The sequence below is a fragment of the Rhinoderma darwinii genome, chromosome 10 (assembly GCF_050947455.1).
Source record: "Rhinoderma darwinii isolate aRhiDar2 chromosome 10, aRhiDar2.hap1, whole genome shotgun sequence".
NCBI lineage: Eukaryota > Metazoa > Chordata > Amphibia > Anura > Rhinodermatidae > Rhinoderma > Rhinoderma darwinii.
In genome coordinates this window covers 48,912,987-48,938,016 of record NC_134696.1, presented here as the reverse complement: position 1 = coordinate 48,938,016, position 25,030 = coordinate 48,912,987, and the positions used below count along the sequence as shown (strand labels likewise).

At 39.4% G+C, this 25,030-nt stretch overlaps 1 protein-coding gene across 2 annotated transcripts in view; it reads right to left on the bottom strand.

Moving 5' to 3' along the window:
* The window catches only part of LOC142662047 (myosin-binding protein C, fast-type-like), a 119,849-nt gene that overhangs the window by 36,535 nt on the left and 58,284 nt on the right, over positions 1–25,030 (bottom strand). For both annotated transcript variants that reach the window (XM_075839877.1, XM_075839878.1), the window contains 14 exons: positions 21,827–21,944; positions 18,522–18,564; positions 18,075–18,143; positions 13,528–13,742; positions 11,494–11,626; positions 9,334–9,458; positions 8,428–8,533; positions 8,159–8,325; positions 7,906–8,071; positions 7,568–7,674; positions 7,205–7,234; positions 5,871–6,010; positions 3,108–3,267; positions 2,606–2,710 (listed from right to left, as the gene is read on the bottom strand). In XM_075839877.1, coding sequence (XP_075695992.1) covers positions 2,606–2,710; positions 3,108–3,267; positions 5,871–6,010; positions 7,205–7,234; positions 7,568–7,674; positions 7,906–8,071; positions 8,159–8,325; positions 8,428–8,533; positions 9,334–9,458; positions 11,494–11,626; positions 13,528–13,742; positions 18,075–18,143; positions 18,522–18,564; positions 21,827–21,944 — 1,684 coding nt within the window. The remainder of the gene's footprint in view (positions 1–2,605; positions 2,711–3,107; positions 3,268–5,870; positions 6,011–7,204; positions 7,235–7,567; positions 7,675–7,905; positions 8,072–8,158; positions 8,326–8,427; positions 8,534–9,333; positions 9,459–11,493; positions 11,627–13,527; positions 13,743–18,074; positions 18,144–18,521; positions 18,565–21,826; positions 21,945–25,030) is intronic.

Here is a 25,030-nt window from a genome sequence, read left to right as displayed (position 1 = left end):
ACTAGACAATAGTTTGGAATCCAATATTAAGGGTGTACAAGTTGAACGTATACCATTTATATCAACTTTTGGCAATTTGAGTGGTCGCATAGGGAATATTCTGCGAAAGAATTGGCCTATAGTGTCCAAGGGACATAATGAGATTGACACGTTGAGAATACCACCTATTATGTCATATCGGAGGACTAAGAATATCAGAGACACACTGGTTAAGTCAGACGTGGGTAGTAGAAAGAAAAATACACAATTACTACTTTGCCCCCCCAAAAATGGTAATTTTCCCTGTCTGAATTGCTGCAATTGCAATAATATTGTGAAAGGGAATAGTTTTCAGCATCCACATACGGGGAGGATCTTTAATATCAGACACAGATTTACGTGCAATTCAGATTTCGTTGTATATATGATTACATGTCCTTGTTCATTGATTTACATAGGAGAGACAACTATGCCTATTAAATTGAGAATTAATAAGCATAAAAGTACAATCAGAAAGAAAATGATGGAACTTCCATTACCAAGGCATTTTATTGAAAAGAATCATCAGTTAAATCAATTGAGATTTAGGGTAATAGATTGTGTCCCGATACTCAGGAGGGGAGGGGATAGACAGAAGCTATTGAAAAAGAAAGAATTACGTTGGATCTTTGAGTTAGATTCCCTATACCCCAAAGGTTTGAATCTAGAATACAAGATAATTCCTGGACTCTGAAATCCCATTGCTGTTTTTAACATTTTTTTAATATTGTACACTTGATGGGTGATTTCTGACACATTGTGTAGCATCTATTTTTTTGCATCGTCTTGTATCCCTGAGGGTCTTGATATTTTTGGAATATTTCTTACAGATTTGAGCATGTTCGTGATGGAGGTTTATTCACCACACGCCGGCGGATTTATGATCAGAACGAAGATTATAGCGGTTCCTTTCATGTTGGCATCCATCTGTATTTTTTATGCAATGTTTTTGAGTATAGTGGTTTTTTGATTGGGTGGGCTATGGTTGATGCTCTATCATCATTATATAAATCTCGTGTTCTGTGCGATATAGGTGTCCGACATGTTTCGTTGGACAGATATTACGAGCATTCCCTAGAAAGTCTTTTAATCACTTTGAGTGATACGATTTATGTAGGCGAATTAACACTAAAGAGTATTTGATGACACTAACTTTTAGTGATTGATATCATGTTGTAATATGAACCTGATCCCTTCTTCTTCTATCTGCCCTGTTCACATGTGACTTCACATCACGGAATGAAGGCTTTTTTATCATCATTATATAAATCTCGTGTTTTGTGCGGTATTATTGTCCAACATGATTTGTCGGACAGAAGTTACAAGCATTCCCTAGAAAGTTTTTGAATCACTTCGGTGATCCGATTTATGTAGGCGGTTTAACACTAAATAGTATTTGATGACATTAACTCCTAGGGATTGATATCATGTAGTAATATGAACCTGATCCCTTCTCCCTCCGTCTGCCCTGTTCACATGTGACTTAAACAGAGTGAAGGCGCTTTTAATTATTGAATTATTTTTGCCTCAAAATATACAGATATGGAGCTGCAGTATGATGGATTCTTGTTATGACTGAGGATGTCTTATATTTAACTTCTAGTGATTGATATCATGAAGTAATATGAACCTGATCCCTTCTCCCTCCGTCTGCCCTGTTCACATGTGACTTATACAGAGTGAAGACGTTTTTAATTATTGAATTAATTTTGCCTCAAAACATACAGATATGGAGCTGCAGTATGATGGATTCCTGTTATGACTGAGGATGTCTTACATTTATACATACTTTGATCACTATTTTGGATCGAACGCTGGTCTTCATTTTTTGCACAGCAGAGATGATTGATTGCTGAGCATGCACAGTAGAGCTCTGTGATCGTAGCTGGAACCTGGAGTGTGGTGAACTTTCCTCCTTCACTTTTCTATTGTAATAACAATGATTGATATATTATTGATGATGATGTATTAAAGATGTATTACACATTGTAGTTTTGCACGTTTTTGAAGATTATATAACTATTTGATGTATGTCATTAAGACTAATGTATGCTTCACCTGGGAGACCAGATTCACGATGTTCACTGGTTGGAATGGGCCATGTGATCATTTGTATTCACCCATTTATAACGATGTTTTTAGACATAATGTTAGGCTTGACAAAGACCCTTCACTCACTATGGGTCGAAACGTTGCTTGTCGTTTGTGGATGTCTTGACAATAAAACCACTTTGATGATTTGAAGACGTGTGCTGTTGTCCTACTACTTCTTTGGATATACATCGTGCTGGAGTTGGTTTGCCTGGCTTGACAGCGTGCACCGCACCATACTCGGGACTAGTGCTGCTTCAAAAATCTCCTATATCCTGGGAATATGTCATAAATGCCTCTGTTGGGAAAACTCCTTTAAATATGTTCTTGTTAGTTACTAGTTAAAACCTAGGCAACAAAGTCATGAAAAAAATAAAAAAGAAAGAGACAGCTCTAAATGTTATTATGATATCTTTTAAAATGGATCCCTGGACAGATATAGGGAAACATTTAGCTCAAAATTGCTTTTTAGTAAAGAGCTGCACAGATTTCTTACCTAGGATTACTTGTCCACCATCATATTTTGGAGGATCCCAAACAACATCTGCCCAGTCTTCCCCAACACCAACAATTTTTACATTCTCGGGAGGATCAGGAACATCTGAAATGAAAAAAAATTATACATTTCTGAAAATATTATTTGTATTGGTAAACACCCCAGTATAGGGTGCAGCCATAACAAATGACGAACCATGCATTTAAGCGATACAACGATTACCTCCTACATTGGTATTGAATCCACTACGTTGTTTATAGAAATCATGTAAGAATACGGCTATGGTCACAGCTAGGGTGCAATTAAGGGCAGTGGGGTTTTCAAAATCCCACTCACACCTGGCAGAAAAAAATCATGCACCGATTTTGATTTTTAAAGAGAGATTTTGGCTACTGTTTCATTACTGGGATTTTATTGTGGATTCAGTGAATATATGGGCTAAAAAATTACTAACTTCCGTTTGAGAATGTAATCGTACCTTAACGTAATAGTCTATATTTACCTACAACTTTGATGTATACTGTAGCATTATCTTCTCCAGAAGGATTGGTCACAACAATTCTATAGTTGCCTTCATCATCTCGCTGTGCTCCTTCTATGACAAAGCTGCTTAAATCGGATTTTGGCTCTATACGTACTCTTCCTTCAATATCATTAAACTCCTGTAAGAAATTGCATAAAATATAAAAATTAGTACAAAATATAAAAATTCTCAGTATATATAAAATTTTTTTTACTTGTATCTTCCAACAAGACAATCTGCCTTGTCACATGACACAGATTTTTCTAATGACTTCAGGGCCATGCCTGTGACTTTAACTTTTCGTAGTGGCTTGTACAGTCCCGGGGTCTCAATCCATATGAATATCTGACTCTCGTTTTTATAACACCAAGACTTGTGTGGTGCTTTACAGACAAACATGCTGTGCACTCAGGGATCATATATAAAGCTTCCAACATCAGAAGAATATTCTCATTGGGTCAAAACTGATTGTACACCATAATTATTAATGTTAATCTAGTTATCAGCTAGGCAGTTACAATATTGTGTGTATGTATTATTTAATAGTTGCAGGTATGAGCAGTCATAAATATTAGGCTAGACCTGTTGTATAGTCTTCTTTTCCAGTTCATGTTTCGAGGTGACTTTTTAAAAAATGTGTTGCAGATGGCGCCATTCTCAACAATGACTAAAGTGTCGTATATCTGACTCTAATAGTACTTGACCCTCCATAATGTATCTGTTTCTCTCACTACTTATTGTATACTCTATACCAGAGGTGGCCAAATTATGTCTCTCGATCTACTACCAGATCTTCAAGTGGCGACCAGTAGTTCTCTATGTAAGGTCATCAGACTCTATTCCTGCTGGCTTCTATACAGAAGTGGGAAAACTGCATTGTCAAAGGTTCTTATTTTAGTGTGTCTGTCACCACCATTTTAGAGTGAAAGGCTTGGGTTTTCTGAGGTTTGACCGCACTATTAGCTACTGTGGGCCTCACACTACCTGGCAGTTAATATAAAGAGCAGGGCCGAGGGAGCAAGGTCTCATATATAGAAGACATAGCTGTGAAGAAAGTGTAATAAGTAATTAAGTGAGGCTGCTATCACTATAATAGAGGCACCAAGACATGTGAAATGTGCCACGTGCCTGTCCATGGTCCCTTAGTAGATTGCCTAACTCAAAAAACAGGAGTATCGTTGGGGTAGTAGAAGACTTCCAATGTAAAGCCACACATTTTTGCGCTGAGGATAGAATATGCACCGCAGGCCAGCGGTGGTCTGGAGACATCTCTGCTACCCTGATATTCAATAAGGACATATCTGGGGCTGGAGGAAAGTCATAACCAGCCACCAAGGAGATGATCTGGAAAGTAGCCTCCCAGACACTTTAACTATTGGACAGGACCACCACATATGCGCCAATGTTCCCACTTGCCCACATTGTCTCCAATAGAGATTTGAGTATCCCAGAATAACATGAACTAGTCCAGAAGGGTAGAGGTACCAACGTAAATTTATTTTTTTGACTTGTTCGCAAGCTCTTCTCCACTGTTGTCAGAATATTCAAATCATGATCCCATTTGTGCATATACGGCAATTTCTCATCCCCATTCCCCAAACTCAACAATGCTTTATATGCAGTGGACATCCCCCTCATATGTTTTTTATAGCCCAATTTAAACCTTTGAATCGGAGATGATGTGCATACTGCCTGTGGCTGAGGACACTTTTGAAGAGCATGACGAATTTGCAAGTATTGATAAAATACCACCTTTGGTAAAGTGGCTTCACAGCTTAGGTCCTCAAATGACCTAAAAATAGAATTACAATAAAATAAAATGTATCTATAGTATCTATCCCTGACCTGTTCCACAACTGGAAATTCGAGTGGGGTATATGATATTCCGGACTTTTTAAAGAGAGATATTTAAATGGGATCTGTATATACGATTTGCGTTTTAACAAATATCTCCAGACACCCAAAGTGGCCTGCATAGATGACAAAGGAGTGTACGCAACAGACTGTTGTAAGCATTCCGCCTCCAACTACCCCAACAATTACGGACCTATCTGCTAAGATGAACTCTCATATGCATCATGAGTTTGCATTAGCCTCTTATTCATCACAATTGTTTGCACTTAAACGTTATTGGCACGCTTGGCTAAAAAGCTCGCTGGCTCTTCTCCCCAGAGAATATAACAGCATATGACAAAGACATGGGTGCTTCCTATTGGAAAATATGATGGTTCAAGTAGAGATTATTTGATTATTACTATCTGCTGCTTTAATAGGTTATTACAGATGTGTGTGATGACTGACATGTTATGTTTGTATGTCAGTGTGTTTACTGACACTCTGTGTGTTAAATGTTCTGTGCTTGTTATTTTGAAAAAGAATAAAAATGTTACCCTTTAAAAAAATAAAAAAAAATAAAAATAAAACAGTAGGATCCTTGGTGGTGTAATGCTTGATCAGCAGCGTTCCCAATACAATGGCAAATCATTATATATAGGCTTGATTTAGAGCACTACTTATATAAATTGTTGAAGAAAAATAAAGGCGATTCAGTTAGTAATTGTTCCATTGTCTAAATGGATAATTTCTCACACATAGGAATAGACTGTGGTAGCTGTGAGAGCCAACTTCTAGACCTCTCCCACTCGTAAAAATATCACTCAAGCTTCTTATTAGGGGCAATATGAGCAAATCAGTGGAAAAGTAGAGAATGTATTAAGCACACAAGTAAAAATAAAATCTTACCACATTTTCCTTAAACCAAGTGACAGTTGGCGCAGGTTCTCCAGTTATTGGGACATCGAAACGTAATTTGTTTCCAGCAACAACTATTATGGTGTTAACAGGGGTTCCTCCAGAGCAATCAAGATGGATTTTGGGTGGTTCTTGAGAAAATACAAAAATAATGTGATTCAGAAGCAATAGGAATATTGAATATTAAAGTTTCCATTTAAAACTCTGTATGTGTGTGTTATTCTTTGTAATATATACATTACCATATGCTTTATCTATTTTTTGTGGAAAACTTAAGAAATATGTTGAGATCTGTAATCATTAAATTGTAATCTTTATTTCATTCTATGGAAATGTAAGGATGCCTGAACTTTAATATTCCCATGATTGCTCTACTGCCACTATTACTGGATATATTTTTGATGGTAAAGTCTTAACATGTAAGTCAGAAGGAAATAACTATCTACTTTGCTATACATTCGAGTACAACACAAGTGTGGTAATCTTTGTGCAGTCATCGTTGTGTTGAATAACATAACATAGAACATCTTGCATGGTGTTAACATTTTTGTATAATAGACCAAAACCAGAGCAGGTCCAGAAATGTTCTTCAATATTCTCAGTGAGGTAGAAATATAGGCGCTTATTTCAGGCCAATGCTACAGCCATTATATATGTCTACTCCATGACTGATGGACCGTGGTTTATTTTCTTAGAAGATGACATCCCAGCTGCTCAAACAGGATGCAGCTTCATTGAAGGGGTTGTCCAGGATTTGAAAACATGGCTCCTTTTTTTCCAGAAACAGCGCCACACCTCTCCATGGGTTCTGGCTGGCATTGCAACCCAGCTCTATTGAAGTGAGAGGATGAGCCACAATACCATAGCCAACCTGTGTACAGGTGTGGTGCTGTTTTTGAAAGCCATGTTTTTCTAATTCTAGATAACCCCATTAATCTGATCAGACAGCTCTAGGGAATGAATGACTCAATCTCTTCAAATTGAGTCATAAACACAGTGGCCAAAACAAATGTATGTAAAATGTAGCTTGACCATTGGATGATATGGCAGGATCTGACTGACTTAACTTTTGGATTATTTTTGTTTCTTCATTTTTTCAAACCCAACCAGCTTTGATGTTTTCTCTAAGTGCTAGATGACGACCAAGATCATTATTTATGTGTTTGGAAGGCATATACTGCCATTTTTTTTAGGCTTTCTCCTTTGAAAAAATAAGTTATTCTCACATGGCGTTCTTGGAACAAAGTAGACCAGACTTAAAGCTAAATTAAACTGACTATGGACTTTTAATGATTTCTTGCATTCAAATAGATTGTATCTCTTACCTTCCAGTGGAACGTATTCAATTTTGACCTCTGAAAAAAAAGAAATAATTGAAAAAAAAAATCAGAATGATACATTTGTCTTATGGGTTAGCTATTAACTGTCTTGTTGTTTTTTTGCTATCAGTTATGGCCTGTATCACTTTCAGTATTATTATTATTATTATTATTATTATTATTATTATTATTATTATTATTATTGTCATTGTGAATAATAATAATAATATATTGAACATAGTTGAAAGCGAATTGAGGATCGGGATCATGAATTCTATAGCAACTTACATATTAAAAGCATCCAACAATTGTATAAACTTTTACAAAATGTGTTTAAAAAGTTTCTAGCAATTTAAAGTGTTACTTTACCAAGGAAGTTGAGTTTGGCAGAGAGAGACAGAGCATATCCATCAGGAACAAAGGTGTAGTCAGCTTCATCTTCTGGTCTGACATCATCAATCACCAACTTATGGATTCTGTATAGACATGATTGTAGACATGTTTACCAGATAGAATTTCCTTCTTGAACAGCAGAGAATTGAAATAGGGGCATAGAAGAGAACAGAGCAAGGCAGCTCCATCCATTATGATTAGGTATGGATGTTGGCTCCCAGTCCTGGGCTAAATTGCTAAGACACATGCTAGATGTAGGGGATTGAATGCAGATAGTAGATCTAAAAGGTAGTAATGTGCGTAGACCTTTTTACCTGCCCTTGTGAGTCATTGTTATGCGTTTGCTTGGTCGGATCTCCACTCCATTTTTGAGCCACCGGCCAGTTACTTTTTCATCAGAAACCTCACATTTGAAGACAGCTTGTTCAGCAGCTTTTACTGTCAAGTCAGCAATTCCCTGCAGGACTTCTAGCTGCTTATCTGCAGTAAGTATAATATAACTGAAGGTTAGCAAATAAAGACACACAGTAATCAAGCATGCATAAAAACAATTTTGCACATGGGTACCTTCTACTACAAGGTCAGCTTCACATGTGCCACCATTGGTTTCCACTGAATATCGTCCAGTGTCTTCCTTATTGGCTTCATTAATGATCAAAATGTGTTTTCTGCCATCTTTTTTGAAACGATACTTGGTCATTTCATCACGAGTCAGCTCTACACCATCTTTCATCCTTTAGAAGTCACAAACGTAATTCAATATAAAAGAGCCCCACTTACTGCTGGACATACATATCGTAAAAAGGCAAAAATAGAAACACAGTTATGAGACTTACCAGACAACTTGGGCTCCCTCCTCTGAGACCTCCACTTCTAATTCAACTTTATCTCCTACAAATACTTGTTGGTCCTCAAGGGGTTTATCAATTGTCACTGGAGGCTCTAAAGAAAAGAAAACATATACATAATTGAGCTTATGCTTTTTAACTTTTTGTAATTTTTTTAAACTATTTAATCCCTTCTAAAGTATGTTACACTTTGGGATGATGTACAGACTGGGTCGACATATTGTTAGTTTTTTTTCTTTTTCTTTAATGTGTATTTCTAGCCAAAAAGTGAAACTTCCGTTTTTTTACAGGATAGGGATAATTTCCCAAACCCAAACGTTTCTACTTGGGGTACAGATACATTAGGCGTTCTGGTTGGTTTCCCCTGGAGCATGATCAATGCCTGCAATAAGTAGTGCCAAGGTCCAGCCAGTCATCTGAATAATGCAATGCTCCCTCGACTAAAAATATCTATCGCTTCCAGTAGTGAGTTATATATTAACGCAGATGATGGACTACTTTATGGCTCTACTTTGCTCTGGTACTGAGAGTGTCATGCTCCAGAAAAAGCAGGCAGTAAGAACTCTTGAAAATATGATATTATAGGATTCTGGGCATATAAAGTCTATTAACTGGGATTAATTGTAACTGAGACAAAAATTGCTTTTAGATACACTTTAAAAGAAGCAGATATTGAACATATGTTTAAAATATGAATTTCTAGGATATTTTGTAATTGAGTCATTTCAATTATTTCTCAAAGACAGCACAATTAGAGCTCATTTACATATTTGCATATTTTATTTGGGTACCTCCATCCATCTTTCTTTGGCAGAAACAGGAGAGAATTCCAGTAGAGGGAACAGGTAAAATATTTTTGGAACGATATGAGCATATGTCTCTTAACACTTTTACCTTTAACCATGAGCTCTGTGGAGGACCTGTCATCATCAACAACACATGCGTACTCTGCATCATCTGCCAGAGTACATTTATTGATGGTGAGAATTCTTTTCAGGCCAATATTCTCAAAAACATATCTGTGAATTGAAGGGATATAGACATTGCCTTTATACACTAGTAAATACAATCTTGTTTGATAGAGCTAAAAATACCTGCTATATTATTCTCGATCACAGGTACAATACCTGCTATATTATTCTCGATCACAGGTACTTATCTGTAGATTATATACTGAAATTATGTAACTATTAGGGCAAGGCACACGTAGCGGATTTGCTCTGGAATTCCGCTGTGGACACTCCGCAGAGGAAATCCGCAGCGGACCCGTTTCTCCATTGCCTTCCACAGCTTTGTGGTTGGGTTCGTTTGCACGTTGCGGACAATTCCGCTGCGGAGCATAGGCTGCGGTACGGAATTTGGTGTCCGCAGCATACAATGGTTGTTGCGGACGTGTGGCGGACTGGTTGCGGACTCATTGCAGAATTTCTCCATTGACTTCAATGGAGATTCAAAATTCCGCAATGAAGTCCGCAGATGTAATGTACATGTATGTGTGCTGCGGAGCGTATTGGTTTTTTAACATCACATTTCTTCATTCTGGCTGGACCTATGTGTATTTCTAGGTCTACAGCCAGACTGAGGAAGTCAATGGGGCTCCCGTAATTACGGGTGACTACGTGTGTGCACCCATAATTACGGGAGCGTTGCTAGGAGACGTCAGTAAATAGTCACTGTCCAGGGTGCTGAAAGAGTTAAGCGATCGGCAATAACTGTTTTTGCACCCTGGACAGTGACTTCCGGTCACAATATACAGCAACCTGTAAAAAAAAAAAGAAGTTCATACTTACCGAGAACTCCCTGCTTCTTCCTCCAGTCCGGTTTCCCAGGATGAAGTTTCAGTCTAAGTGACGACTGCAGCCAATTACAGGCTGCAGCGGTCACATGGACTGCCGCGTCATCCAGGGAGGTCGGGCTGGATGCCGAAAGAGGGACGCGTCACCAAGACAACGGCCGGTAAGTATGAAATTCGTTTACTTTCACTAGGGAAAGTGCTGTCCTTTCTCTCTATCCTGCACTGATAGAGGGAAGGGAAGTACTTTCCACTCAATACGCAGCGGCTAGTCCGCATCAATTTACTGCCCATTTTGGGCAGATCCGCAACAGAATCTGCAACGCAGATTCTGTGCGGCATTGATGCGGACAGTTGCAGAAGAAATACGCTACGTGTGGCCATACCCTTAGAAGCTGTATCACATAAAACTGAATATCTAGCAAAAAACTGACAAGATATGCTGGAGATTTGTCCCCAGGTACTCCTTACTGGTGGGAATCCCCTGTTTCTGTGATAAGGGTGGTGGTCAAAAGCATATGCAGCATGTGGGAACCGCATGCAGCTGATATAGGGCCTCTAGAGAAAGGCGTTCCATTTCTGTTTGGTTCGGTCCGCAAACCTGATTATGATTGTGCTCTCCACAGATGCTGCAAGTTTAGCAAACTGTGAAGATGATAATATACTCAAATTTGAAAATGGGATTAGGGCACCATGACCTCCTGTCGCAGGTGCTTAGGAGTGTGGTGGTGTCAAATAACGCCTTAAAATAACTAATTTTTAGTTTTTCTATGGAGCCACCGGTCCTCTACGTATGCCATTGGTAGTGGGGGATTAGTAAACAGAACAGCACAGGTGGTGTAATACAATCATGCCAACTGCTGCCCTGCTCTGTGCATACTATGATAATTTTAGAGCAGACAACCGTGGCAATCCTGCACCTAAATTATAGGAACAGTGGCATAACTATAAGGACTAGACTAGCAGCCACACCCCAATTGGGTGTGCATATTTGCATATTTGCCTAGTTATGTCGTGTAGGCAAACGGTGGTAGCAAGGATAAGTTTATCATGGCCAATCAAAATCCATTCCAAAACAATGGTAAAGTATTTGATCTCATAATTATATGGTTAATCATGATGAGATTTGCTTCAAATATGCTCAAAATGGTAAGTTTTATGAAATATTTGTTGACTATGAGACGCACCAGAGAGAATTAATGCCATGGAGTTCAATTGTTTTACAAAATTGCCACAAATGAAATGGATTAATTTTCACTTACTTGGCACCGGGCTTTATCACTTGCCCATTTTTCAACCATTTAATGGGAAGATCAGGGTTTGAGACCTCCACTTGTAACTTAATCTTCTGGTGTTTGTCTACGGTGTAACAGTTATCGAGCCTCCTCGTAAAAGCTGCAGAATAAAACAAGAACTCCAGTCAATCAATAAACATTGAAAAAAGAAAACTGTTAAGAGATTGCAAATATTAAATATATTTAATGAAAAAGTCTAAACTCCTGTGCATCCCATATCTGATACAATTCAGTTCATGAGGGATTAAATAAGTCTTAAATAAATAAAAGTCAGTAAATTAAACACTGATCAATGGGGTATTAAATTCTAATTGAAAAAAACAAACATTTGCATGGCGTTTAACATATACCAGTAAGGCTCTGATCACATCTGCTTCGAGGCTTCTGTTTATAATGGAAGCCAAAACACAGTGCTATGGATATAAAGGGCGCCTAATGGAGCCCATTGACTTACAATGGGGTATGTCGTAGTTCCATTATGGTGTCTGTCATTTTGACACAAAAAATAACGCTGCATGCAGTGAAAGTCTTCTCTTCAAATCTGACAAAATTTGAGTCAGAGGCTCTGTACAGAGCCTACACGCAAATGTGAACATAGCCTAAAACCACTAAAGAATAATTCGCTGCTTGGGGGGATTCTTCTGCTGAAGGTGGGACTTCTGTGCAGAGGAACCACACTACTGTCAACGGGACATCCGAGAAACAGGGGAATGAAATATTATAGTCAGTATCTGCTCATGAAGAAGATTACAAAACCTACTTACTAAACAGCAACAAAAACATTGTGTCTACACATAAGGTCATTCAAAATGTATAAATGAAGAAGTCAGCAGAGTAGATGAAAATGCACTTACGGTATATTTATCTAAAAAGACGATGTTTCAGTCATTACTATGGATTTTTGTCAAGCTTGGAAAAAATCCCATGGGGAGGGCTAAAGCGTTGCCTTTTGAGGTAAATTAAAAAACACTGTTTCATCTATTCTGGAGTGCTGCCAAGGGCCGCCATCAGGGCAGTACTGCTGGTACTCCCGATAGAGGCCCAAGAAATTTAATAAAAAGGGGCTAGTTCACAAACAAACATTTGATTGATGGAGTTCATGGGCCGAGTTTCCAAGGACTGGTACCCGCATGTACATTTATTCTGTGCTGCTTTATCTAGTATTGTGTATACTGTAATTACGTTGAGACCATGAGGTAGTGAAGGGACATATTAACTACAACTCTGAACACAGATCTGCCACTAGAGATGAACAAAATGTGTAAAAGACAACCACTTTGCTGAATGCCAAATTTCCTATTACAGTATTTCCCCTTTTGTAGACAAGGGAGCTTAATAGGAAATAAGGCATACATGATGGTCAGCAAATCTTCTAACTGTTATGAACAGGGGAATTTTCTCATCTCTACTTGCCACTGCTAGCCTGAGTCATGTAATTTTGATCACTGACCTACTGGAGCAGCAAAAAGAAAACCCCTTTAATACATTTAATGCAACAAATGAGTCTGCCAGATACAGTATATTGATATTGTAGAACAACTTCTTTCTTTATTGTAGCAGGAACTCAGTGTTCCCAGTATATTACAATACAATAAATACCTGTTAGCTGTCTTGACCCTACGATTTAGGCATAAGTACTATACTTTTTTTTCCCAGCAGACCAAGATACAAATTAAGAAATTCATGTAACTTCTGAATACAAAGCTGCTAAATAAGGCCCCGTTCACATCGTGTACATGCTATCCACCGAGCGTTTACGTTTTTTTAAATAAAAATGTGGACCATTGAAAACATGTGCTCCCTGGTTAACAAACATCGCTTCCCCACAAGTTATAGTGCCTGAGATCAAAACCTAGGGACTTAATAGGTGTTTTTTTTTGTTGTTTTTTTTTTTTTCGAATATCACAGCTCCACATGTTCTCAGTAAGGTAACATTTATTTTTTATTTTCTATGAGTGTAGTAATGATATCCTCATACTCAGAAGCAATCTTAATACATACCATCGGGTTTCTGTATTTCAACTCTTTTTTTCTTTAGATGTTTCAGCATTCCTCTGAGATCAGTAATACCATTTTGGAAGGCAATTTTCTCATACTCGCTTGGTTTGGCATTCCTCAATATTTCCAAGACGTGTGGAGGGATTCCTGCCATGGGGTCATCATCTTCTTTTTTTTTTTCTACTTTCTTTTCCACTTTTTCCTTCTTTTCTCTTTCACTTAGGTAAATAGAGACAAAAAAACAAGTATTTCAAACATTCAAAATGTATAACTTTACGGAAAATATTTTATGATAAAAATATCAGAAATCATTACACTAGTTGCCTCATTAAGTTAACCGCTTTTTAAATTAAAGATGTCATCTGATCACTGTGGTTGCGGTTTCAGAACACTTAGGGAAGAAGCAGTGGGCCATACGGTATTACGTGTCGACCATGAATGGTCCACTACGTAATTCACAGGCGGGATTCACCAGATTGGGAGATGCTTTTTGTTAGCAGCTCTTCTCTCTTCCCAAAAAGACTGTCCTAAGCAGAGGACCCCTATATGGAGTCCATATGCCTTAAAAGGGCTTATAGAAAGGGGTTGTCTTTATGTTTTAAACTAGAAAAAGTACTACTTCTTATCCATGGGCTGAGCTTCAATGTTACATGTAGGGCCTGTACATAACTGTGTGACTGGCACCCTTGTATAAGCTTTATCTGTGTGCAATGATAATACTAAACACCCACCCTCCTCATGAAAAGTAGGTGTGCGTGTGGTTGTTTAACAGTATTTTGCACTTGTGCCACCTTCCTCCATGTAGCATTGTGCTTGTCTGCATCCTGCTGGGAGCTGGTCATTGAGCATGCCATTGTATCAGTAGGTATGGCTTGTTTTTCTGTGTTTTTTGTTTTTTTACAGTAAGTATATGTCCCTTTTTCTACCAGGCACAGCCCATAGACAAGAGTGGTTATATTTTTGGATAAAAAACCAGAGCATAATTTCTAATCCTGTACAACCCCTTTAAAGAGACAACCCATTTCACAAACAGCTGATTTTGCCAGTGGAAGCCATATTCTGGCCATTTCCATTCCAAACTTTGTAATATATAGACTGCTTGAGTTTGCGGAGTGGGAGCCACTCTTACAGAGAAGCTCTCCACTCTGGCTCATATAGTGAGCTCATAGAGTAAGAGGGGGATCCCTTTATGATATCATAAAGACAAGGATTGTCTTCACGAGACAATGCCTTTAATAAATAAATTCTACCAGTAAACTACTTGTAACTTTAAATGAGCTATACGCTTTCAGAACAATGATATTCTATGGATGTATTCACACAGCCATTTTTGTAACGGCCCGTGAATATTGGCCGTCAAAAAATAGGACGTGTCCTATTTTTGGCCGTTTTCACGGCCAGGCAGCCCCCATAGAAGTCAATGGATCCATTTTTAATGGCTGTCAATACATGTAACAACCGTTAAAAACGGATCTGTGACATGGGGATTCAAGAGGCAAGGCAACTATTTGTTCCCTTGCTTGCTATCAGCGGCGCGATGATGCTGAATAGGGCACACATTCACCGATGCAGCGCCGTCTTCTTCGGGTGTGGTTTCTAGTCTTCACGGGTTCTGCAAAGGCGACGTGGTGACGACATCGCGCCGCCTTCACAGAACACGTGAAGACTATCAAGCACACGAAGAAGACGGCACTGCATCAGTGAGTGTGTAGGGAATTCAGCCAGAAGGTTATTAATAAATGTCGGGTATTGTTTCGCTCACTACAAGGGTAGTGTGGTGCTAGTACAGGGGGAATTGTTCATAGTTGTCAACTGTAGCGTATTTTCCAGGACTGTCCAGAATTTACAGAGACACTCCCGGAAAATTATTACAGGGATGGGGGAGTGTGTGGTGCTTTCTCCAGAGAGGTATGTGTATAGCATCATCTACAGGGAGGCTTTGTGTCATCATATATAGGGAGGCTGTGTGGCATCATATACAGGAAGGCTGTGTGGCATCATATAGAGCAGGGGTCTCAAGCACGCGGCCCCTGGAGCTGTCATCTGCGGCTCGCGGGACACAGAGCCGCTAGTATCGGCTCTGCTCTGAGACTCTGGAATTCCCTGACATCGCTGTCCACATATGAACAGCGATGTCTGGGGCTTCCCCAAAGCCGGAGTCCCGGGCAGAGCGCTAGTACAGGCTCTGCTCTGGGACTCTGTGGAATTCCCTGACATCGCTGCCCATATATGGACAGTGTGTCAGGGTCTTCCCCAGAGCGGAGTCCCGGGCAGAGCGCTATTATCGGCTTTTCTCCGGGACTCTAGGGAAGCCTCTGACATCGCTGTCCATACATCGACAATGATGTCAGGGGCTTCCCCAGAGCAGGAGTCCCAGTGATGTCAGGAGCACAGCTGGAGTCCCAGGGGGCACTGCTGTGGCAGCATCTACAATGGGCACTGCTGTGGCAGCATCTATAAGGGGCACTGCTTTGGCAGCATCTACAGGGGGCACTGCTGTGGCAGCTTCTACAGGGGGCACTGCTGTGGCAGCATCTACAGGGGGCACTGCTGTGGCGGCATCTACAGGGGGCACTGCTGTGGCAGCATCTACAGGGGGCACTGCTGTGGCGGCATCTACAGGGGGCACTGCTGTGGCGGCATCTACAGGGGGAACTGCTGTGGCGGCATCTACAGGGGGCACTGCTGTGGCGGCATCTACAGGGGGCAGTGCTGTGGCAGCATCTACAGAGGGCACTGCTGTGGCAGCATTTACAGAGGGCACTGCTGTGGCAGCATCTACACAGAGCACTGCTGTGGCACCATCTACACAGGGCACTGCTGTGGCAGCATCTACACAGGGCTCTGTGGCAGCATCCACCGAGGGCACTGTGGCACTATCTAAAAAGGGGCTGCCCAATCTTGACATGTGTGCTAACTGAGCCGCCGGACTGCATTTAGCGACACTTAAACTGGAAAGCTGGATTGTTGAAATAAGCACGTGGAGAAATCTCTCAAATTTTAAACCTAGCGGTATTATTATAGTAATATAGTGTTATAGTAGTTCAAATAACTAATTGATTAACAATAATTTTGTATTGTATCAAATTTGAAAGTAATGCGGCCCGACCACTTCACATTTTTTCTATATGCGGCCCACTTACCTGGCCGAGTTTGAGACCCCTGATATAGAGGGAGGCTGTGAGGCACCATATAAAGGGAGGCTGTGTGGCATCATATACAGGTGGGCTGTATGGCATCATCTACAGGGAAGCTCTGTGGCATCATATACAGGGGGGCTGTGTGGAATCATATACATAGAGGCTGTATGGCATCATATACAGGGAGGCTGTGTGGCATCATATACAGGGAGGCAGTGTGGCATCATATACAGGGAGGCTGTGTGGCATCATATACAGGGAGGCTGTGTGCCATCATCTAAATCGGGGCTGTGTGGCATCATCTACAGGGAGGCTGTTTGGCATTATCTACAGGGAGGCTGTGTGGCATCATATATGGGGAGGCTGTGTGGCATCATATACAGGGAGGCTGTGTGGCATCATATACAGGGAGGCTGTGTTGCATCGTATACAGGGAGGCTGTGTGGCATCATCTACAGGGGACCTGTAAATAGTGTCTAGGTGAACATGTGACCCACCCAAAGCCTCATTTGCATAAATACAAAAATGGTCATAACTTGGCCAAAAATGCTCGTTTTTAAAAAATAAAAACGTTACTGTAATCTACATTGCAGCGCCTATCTGCTGCAATAGCAGATAGGGGTCTGTGTGGCATCATATACAGGGGGGCTGTGTGGCATCATATACAGGGAGGCTGTTTGGCATTATCTACAGGAAGGCTGTGTGGCATCATCTACAGGGGGCTGTGTTGCATCGTATACAGGGAGGCTGTGTGGCATCATATACGGGGAGGCTGTGTGGCATCATATACATGAAGGCTGTATGGCATCATATACAGGGAGGCTGTGTGGCATCATATACAGGGGGGCTGTGTGGCATCATCTACAGGGGGCCTGTAAATAGTGTCTAGGTGAACATGTGACCCACCTTTGGGTGTTTTCAGGGGGTTAGGGGGTTGGGACAAAAAAAGTGTGACAGTTGATCAGTTTTTAATGGCCATTTTTTTTTTTTTCAGTCGTGTGAATGTGGCTTTCAAACATTGGCTTCTCTTCTGTGTGGCAAAACTTGGCACCAAAATGGAGGGTCCATTTTGATTTTTGCTATGGGGCCCCATCTCTTTCATGTACATCATTGCTGTGAAGAAATGTTTGCATTCTATAGAATTCCCTAATATAATGTTACTGTATGAATCCTACGTCTTACATGCTGGAGCAATTCTAATAATATAATGATATTTTCCAACCCTTTTATACATGATCTTTCATAAAAATATGGGAGCCATTTTGACAATGTGCAATCTCACAGTTAATAACATTATATTAGATAATTGCTTAGACTGCAATTCCCTTCTTTAATAGTGTTATATGTAATACATAGGGGTATCATTTTCATGCCTATTTGTTAGGTTAATACTTATTAATATTTGGTTACGTTTTCTTGAGGAGAGCACTGAAATCAAGTTCTCCAGCATCATGGCCTCGTTTTCCTTCTCCACTGGTTCTAAAAGTAATCAGATCGAAACAAAATGTAAGCAATACAGAAAAAAATATTAAAATAAAATGTAGGTGTTTAAAGGGGTTGTCCAATTAAGATCAAACAGTTTTAACATTGCAGGCGATTGCAGCTGATATGGATGTAGCTGCCTTACTTGGTACTCATTGAAATCAAAGGCGGCCATTGAATGGGCACCAATAGGGATTATCAAGCTTGCACCAATGGGCAGAATGCAATGTATAATCTTTGATTTTTAAATAATAGGTGTTTAAATGGGCTGTAAAGATTGGGTAACTCATTAATGCATTACATGTACTACAGTAGTCACTTGGGATTGGAAATGCACCTAATTGTAATTATGATACACAAATAAAAGATACTTACGTCCTCTTAAAAGCTTTCAAAATATTTCCATCATCGCCGGCGGCTGCAACATAAAAGAAAAAGTGTGGTTTCTTACATAACAAAAGGCATAGCAAAAATGCCACCAATGTGTCCAGTGTAAACATTAGGCAATGTGACTTTTAAAGAGGACCAATGTACAATGTTATAGTACAATATATTATGGATAATGCAATTAAATAAAATCCACTAATGTCAAATAATGGTACAAATGATAAATGGGAGATTTTCAAATCTACTTTGGGTAATTATAGTGTAACAAGTATACACGACTAAAATTAAACCCCACATGGCTTACACCTTCTGTTAAACAGGGAATACATGACAAAAAAAGGGCATTTGAAAAATACAAATCTGAGGGTACAGCTGTAGCCTTTGTAAAATATAAAGAGCTTAATAAAATCTGTAAAAATGTAATAAAATTAGAAAAAATACAAAATGAAAGTCAGGTGGCCAAGGATAGTAAAACAAATCCCAAAAAGTAAATGTAAAAAAGCAAAGGTCTGAATATGTAGGACCCCTAGATAGTGGTATTGGGGAGTTGGTCACAGGGGATCAAGAGAAGGCAGAGTTACTAAATGGGTTCTTCCGCTCTGTATTTACAAAAGAAGAAAGAGCAGCTGATGTAGCCGGTGCCAGTTCTGTTAATATATCAGTTGATATACTGAATTGGCTGAATGTAGATATGGTCCAAGCTAAATAAAATAAAATAAATGTACACAAGGCCCCGGGACTAGATGGGTTACACCCTAGAGTTCTTAAAGAGCTTAGTTCAGTTATTTCAGTCCCCCTCTTCATAATATTTAGAGTTTCTCTAGTGACTGGTATAGTGCCAAGGGACTGGTGCAGGGCAAATGTGGTGCCTATTTTAAAAAAGGGCTCTAGGTCTTCCCTGGGTAATTATAGACCAGTAAGCTTAACATCCATTGTGGGGAAAATGTTTGAGGGGCTACTGAGGGACTATGTACAGGATTATGTGACCAAAAAATAGTACTATATGTGACAGCCAGCACAGTTTTATAAAGGACAGAAGTTGTCAAACCAAACTGATTTGTTTTTATGAAGAGGTAAGCAGAAGCCTAGACAGAGGGGCCGCTGTGGATATAGTGTTTTTGGACTTTGCAAAGGCATTTGACACTGTCCCCCATAGACGTCTAATGGGTAAATTAAGAACTGTAGGTTTAGAAAGTATAGTTTGAAATTGGATTGAGAATTTGCTCAAGGACCGTATCCAGAGAGTTGTGGTCAATGATTCCTACTCTGAATGGTCCCCGGTTATAAGTGGTGTACCCCAGGATTCAGTGCTGGGACCCCTATTATTCAACTTATTTATATAGATATAGAGGATGGGATTAATAGCACTATTTCTATTTTTGCAGATGACACCAAGCCATGTAGTAATGTTCAGTCTATAGAAGATGTTCGTAAATTAGAAGCGGATTTAAACATTCAAAGTGTTTGGGCATCCAGTTGGCAAATTAAGTTTAATGTAGATAAAATTAAAGTTATGCATCTGGGAAGCAACAACCTGCAGGCATCATATGTCCTAGGGGGAGCTACACTAGGGGAATCACTTGTTGAGAAGGATGTACTTGTAGATCATAGAATAAATAACAGCATGCAATGTCAATCAGCTGCTTCAAAGGCCAGCAAGTTATTGACGTGTATTAAAAGAGGCATGGACTCGTGGGACAGGGATGTAAAATTACCACTTTACAAAGCATTAGTGAGGCCTCATCTAGAATATGCAGTTCTGTTCTGGGCTCCAGTTCATAGAAAGGATGCCCTGGAGTTGGAAAAAATACAAAGAAGAGCAACAAAGCTAATAAGAGGTATGGAGAATCTAAGTTATGAGGAAAGATTAATAGAATTAAACCTATTTAGCCTTGAAAAAAAGACGACTAAGGGGGGACATGATTAACTTATATAAATATATGAATGGCACATACAAAAAATATGGTGAAATCCTGTTCCATGTAAAACCCCCTCAAAAAACAAGGGGGAACTTCCTCCGTCTGGAGAAAAAAAGGTTCAACCTGCAGAGGCGACAAGCCTTCTTTACTGTGAGAACGGTGAATCTATGGAATAGCCGACCGCAGGAGCTGGTCACAGCAGGGACAGTAGATGGCTTTATAAAAGGCTTAGATAATTTCCTAGAACAAAAAATATTAGCTCCTATGTGTAGACATTTTTTCTTTCCCTTTTCCCATCCCTTGGTTGAACTTGATGGACATGTGTCTTTTTTCAACCGTACTAACCATGTAACTATGTAACAGTTTTTATTGTCTCTGTACCATTACATCACTGAGTTTAATATGCCTGTCCTGTGACATCACTGTTTTTATTATTTTGAACTTTGGCGGCACTATGTTTATTATCACTCTACTGTGACATGACTGTGTTTATTATCCCTGTACTGGGACATCACTGTGTTTATTATCCCTATACAGTGACATCACTGTGTCTATTATCCCTATACTGTGACATCACTGTGTTTATTATCCTTGAGATGTGACATCACTATGTTTATTATTCCTGTGCTGTGACATCATTATGTTTATTGTCCATGTACTGTGATATCATTGTTTATTATCTCTAAATAGGGGCATCACTGTGTTTATTGTCCCTGCCCTGCGACATCACTGTGTTTATTATCCTTGTGGTCGGATATAATTGTGTGCATTATCACAGTTCTGTGACTTAACTGTAAGGATTTTTTCAGTGCAATGACATCACTTTGTGCATTTTCAGGAGTGTAAAGTTCATGAAGTGCAAAGGTTGCAGGTGCACCTGCAAACTGGTGTCTCAACTGTTCCTCTGCTAGATAAGAATTTACCAGTACTATAAATTGCATGTAGAGTTAAGAGTCCCTAATAAAGTTTTTGCATCAAGGCCCAGGGACTTAGACGTCTGAGTAGCCATTGTGATTAACTTACACGTACTGTATGAAATCAAGAAGGATCATTGTTTAAATTATACAAGAAAAACCCGTCACATAGCTTAAAATATATTATTAAATTCTACAAAGAAGTGTGAAAATAGAAAACAGCATTCTGGTAATAGATGCTCTATAACAATAGAGACAATTATAGAAGTACATGGAATGCAACTTTCAAATATATGCCACATCCTAATTCTGCCCCCTGGACAAAGATCTTGGTGTTTACTGGGGCTATATAAGGCAACTGGTGTGGTAGCATTTAACAACAATGTGGAACCCTTTAAATTACAAATTAGTCTGTAAATAAGGATTACCTGAGAAATTTTACTATTATATGTATTCTTACCTTCAACTGCAACAGTAAAGGTGCAGTTTTCACGGTTGTCAGGGGAGCTTACTTCACATCTGTAAGACCCATTATCAGCCTTGATTGCTTTGAAAACCTTAATTCCAAAATGGTATAGCTGCAGAGACATAGTATGCAAAATTATATATATATAAACGAGGATGAGTCAAAAATTATCTGCGCTCGGGTTATATTAAAACTTCTGTTGCAGGCACTGTCTTAGGGCCTGTTCACATCACCGTTTGCTTTCCGTTCCGGGGTTCCGTCGGAGGTCTCCGTCGGGTGAACGGAGAGTGAAAGTGAAACCACAGCTTCCGTTTCAGTCACCATTGATGTCAATGGTGACGGAAACATTGCTAATGGTTTCCGTTCGTCACCATTCCGGCAGGTTTCCGTTTTAACACCGGAATCAATAGCGGAGTCGACTGCGCTATTGATTCCGTCGGAAAACCGGAAACCTACTGGAATGGTGACGAACGGAAACCATTAGCGATGTTTCTATCACCATTGATATAAATGGTGACTGAAACGGAAGCTGTGGTTTCACTTTCACTTTCCGTTGCGGGGTTCACCCGACGGAAACCTCAGACGGAACCCTGGAATGGAAAGCGAACGCTGATGTGAACAGGCCCTAATCAGTGCTTTCCGTCGCTGTCTCCCCAGTCACTGCTGTGCAGGTTTTAACCTGTTACATCTGTTTACTTGTGACTGCGGTTCAAAAAACAATGGCTGCCCTAGTTGTGACTTGCATGCATAAGAGCAGCGTGCAGTGATTCCTTTTTTGTGGTCTGAGGGTGTGTCTGGTGCCGATATTTATCGAAGACTTTGTGCACGTATGGAGAAAGTGTTTTGTCACTAAGAAATGTGTATGAATGGATGGAGAAGTTCAAGGAGGGTCGCACAAGTGTCAGCCATGAAGAAGGAGCCGGACGCCCGTCCCCGTCTATGACTGATGACAACAATGCACATGAACTGATTATATTGGATAGACGAGTATCAGAGAATTATATCCCCTGAAAGAAGACCTACGAGGACGAAGATTCACGTCTGATGAAGAGGTGAAGACAGCGGTGCATTCATGGCTTGCAGTTCAGACTAAAATATTTTTTAATGTGGTAATACGAAAGCTTGTTAACAGATGGACAAAGTGTATTGAAAAGCAAGGGGATTATGTGGAAAAAATGATGTATTTGTCTTTTCTGAGAATTGATTAAAATAAATTCTACAGCCAGAGTGCGGATAATTTTTGACTCTCACCCTCGTGTATCTTTTACAGACAAGAAGCAAAACCTGAAGTTCCATTTCTTCGTACTTTTTCAGCACTCTGATGATCTACATGACCTTGACTAGAACTACGTTTTCTTAATATTATCCATCACACTTTCTATGGTGTCTCAAAAGAGTCAACCATAACCCATAATTTACTCCATACTACGATGTAACATCCATAAAGGAAGCCTTACTCACTTGGGTGGGTTTTCAATTTTCAACAGCAGGCTCCCTAATTGGATAACACAGATATACGTGCCTGTGGTGTAGTGATCCATGAAAAACTACTACTTCTATAACCAGATAAAATAATTGCAATTTTAAATACACTACATATTAAGGTGGAATATTATTATATATTATTATATATTATTGTATAACAGTAATTCTCTATAAATTATGCAAACTTGTGTGCCCCCCTCCCAGGCTAGAATTTAAATTGGTTTGCCACAATATAGATAGATAGATACATACATACATACATACATACATACATACATACATACATACATACATACCCAGGGTCGGCCTTAGGTTGGATGGCGATCTGTGCGGGATTCTCTATTGCTGATGTTCACAAACCACAAATAAAAAATTACCATATATAGGCACACACATACTGGAACATATATATACTGCACATACATAAAGGCAGATATTTAGACAAACCGCCAAATATTCTTGAATAAATACATACATAAAGCTAAATATATAGACATACAGACATATATATATATATATATATATATACATACACATACACACACACGCACACGCACACGCACACACACACACACACACACACACACACACACACACACACCGGCACATAAATACACCAACAGGAACATATACAAATACATAAAAGGCACATATATACAAGCACAAAGACACATTCACATACAGATCGATATATACCCACACAGGTACATATATACACAGTACAGATAATGTAGTAGGTGTTACCTGCAGTCCTATGTAACACCACAGATAACACAGTGATAACTCTCTGAGTACAGATAATGTAGTAGATGATACCTGCAGTCCTATATAACACTACAAATAACACACTCTGATAACTATACCCACAGGCACCTATAAACACACAGAGGTATGTATATATATATATATATATATATATATGTGTGTATCATGCAGTGCACCTCAAAACTGGAGATAGACATTAAAGAGATTATTTCCATGAATTAATTGGCAAGAGTTTGTCAAAGTTTTATAAATGACCATATATGAAAATGTGGTGTTTCCCTTAAGGGGCAGCAGAGTATATAAGGAGCAGCGTAGTATATAGGGGCAGCATAGTATATAGGTGGCAGCATAGTATTAAGGGAGCAGCATAGTTTTTAGGTGGCAGAATAGTATATAAGGGGCAGCATAGTATATAAAGGGCAGCATCGTTTATAGAGACAGCATAGTATATAGGGGCAGCATAGTATAGAAAAGACAGCATGGTATATAGGGGCAGTATAGCATATAGGGGCAGCATAGTATATAGGGGCAGCATAGTATATAGGGGCAGCATAGCATATAGGGGGCAGCATAGTATATAGGGTGCAACATAGTATATAGGGTGTAGCATAGTATATAAGGGGTAGTATAGAATATAGGGGGCAGCATAGCATATACGGGCAGCATAGTATATAGGGGCAGCATAGTATATAAGGGGTAGTATAGTATATAGGGAGCAGCATATTATATAGGGGGCAGCACAGATATCTTCATTTTATCTGTTCTACTTTAATATTGAACACACACACTTACAAATAGACATAAACAAATGCAGACACATATATAGACACACAAACACATACTGAAATATATACACATACAAACACAGGGACTTATATACACACATGTGAGTAGAAGCCTAGACAGGGTATATCCACAGGATATGTCATAAATGTCAGATAGATGCAT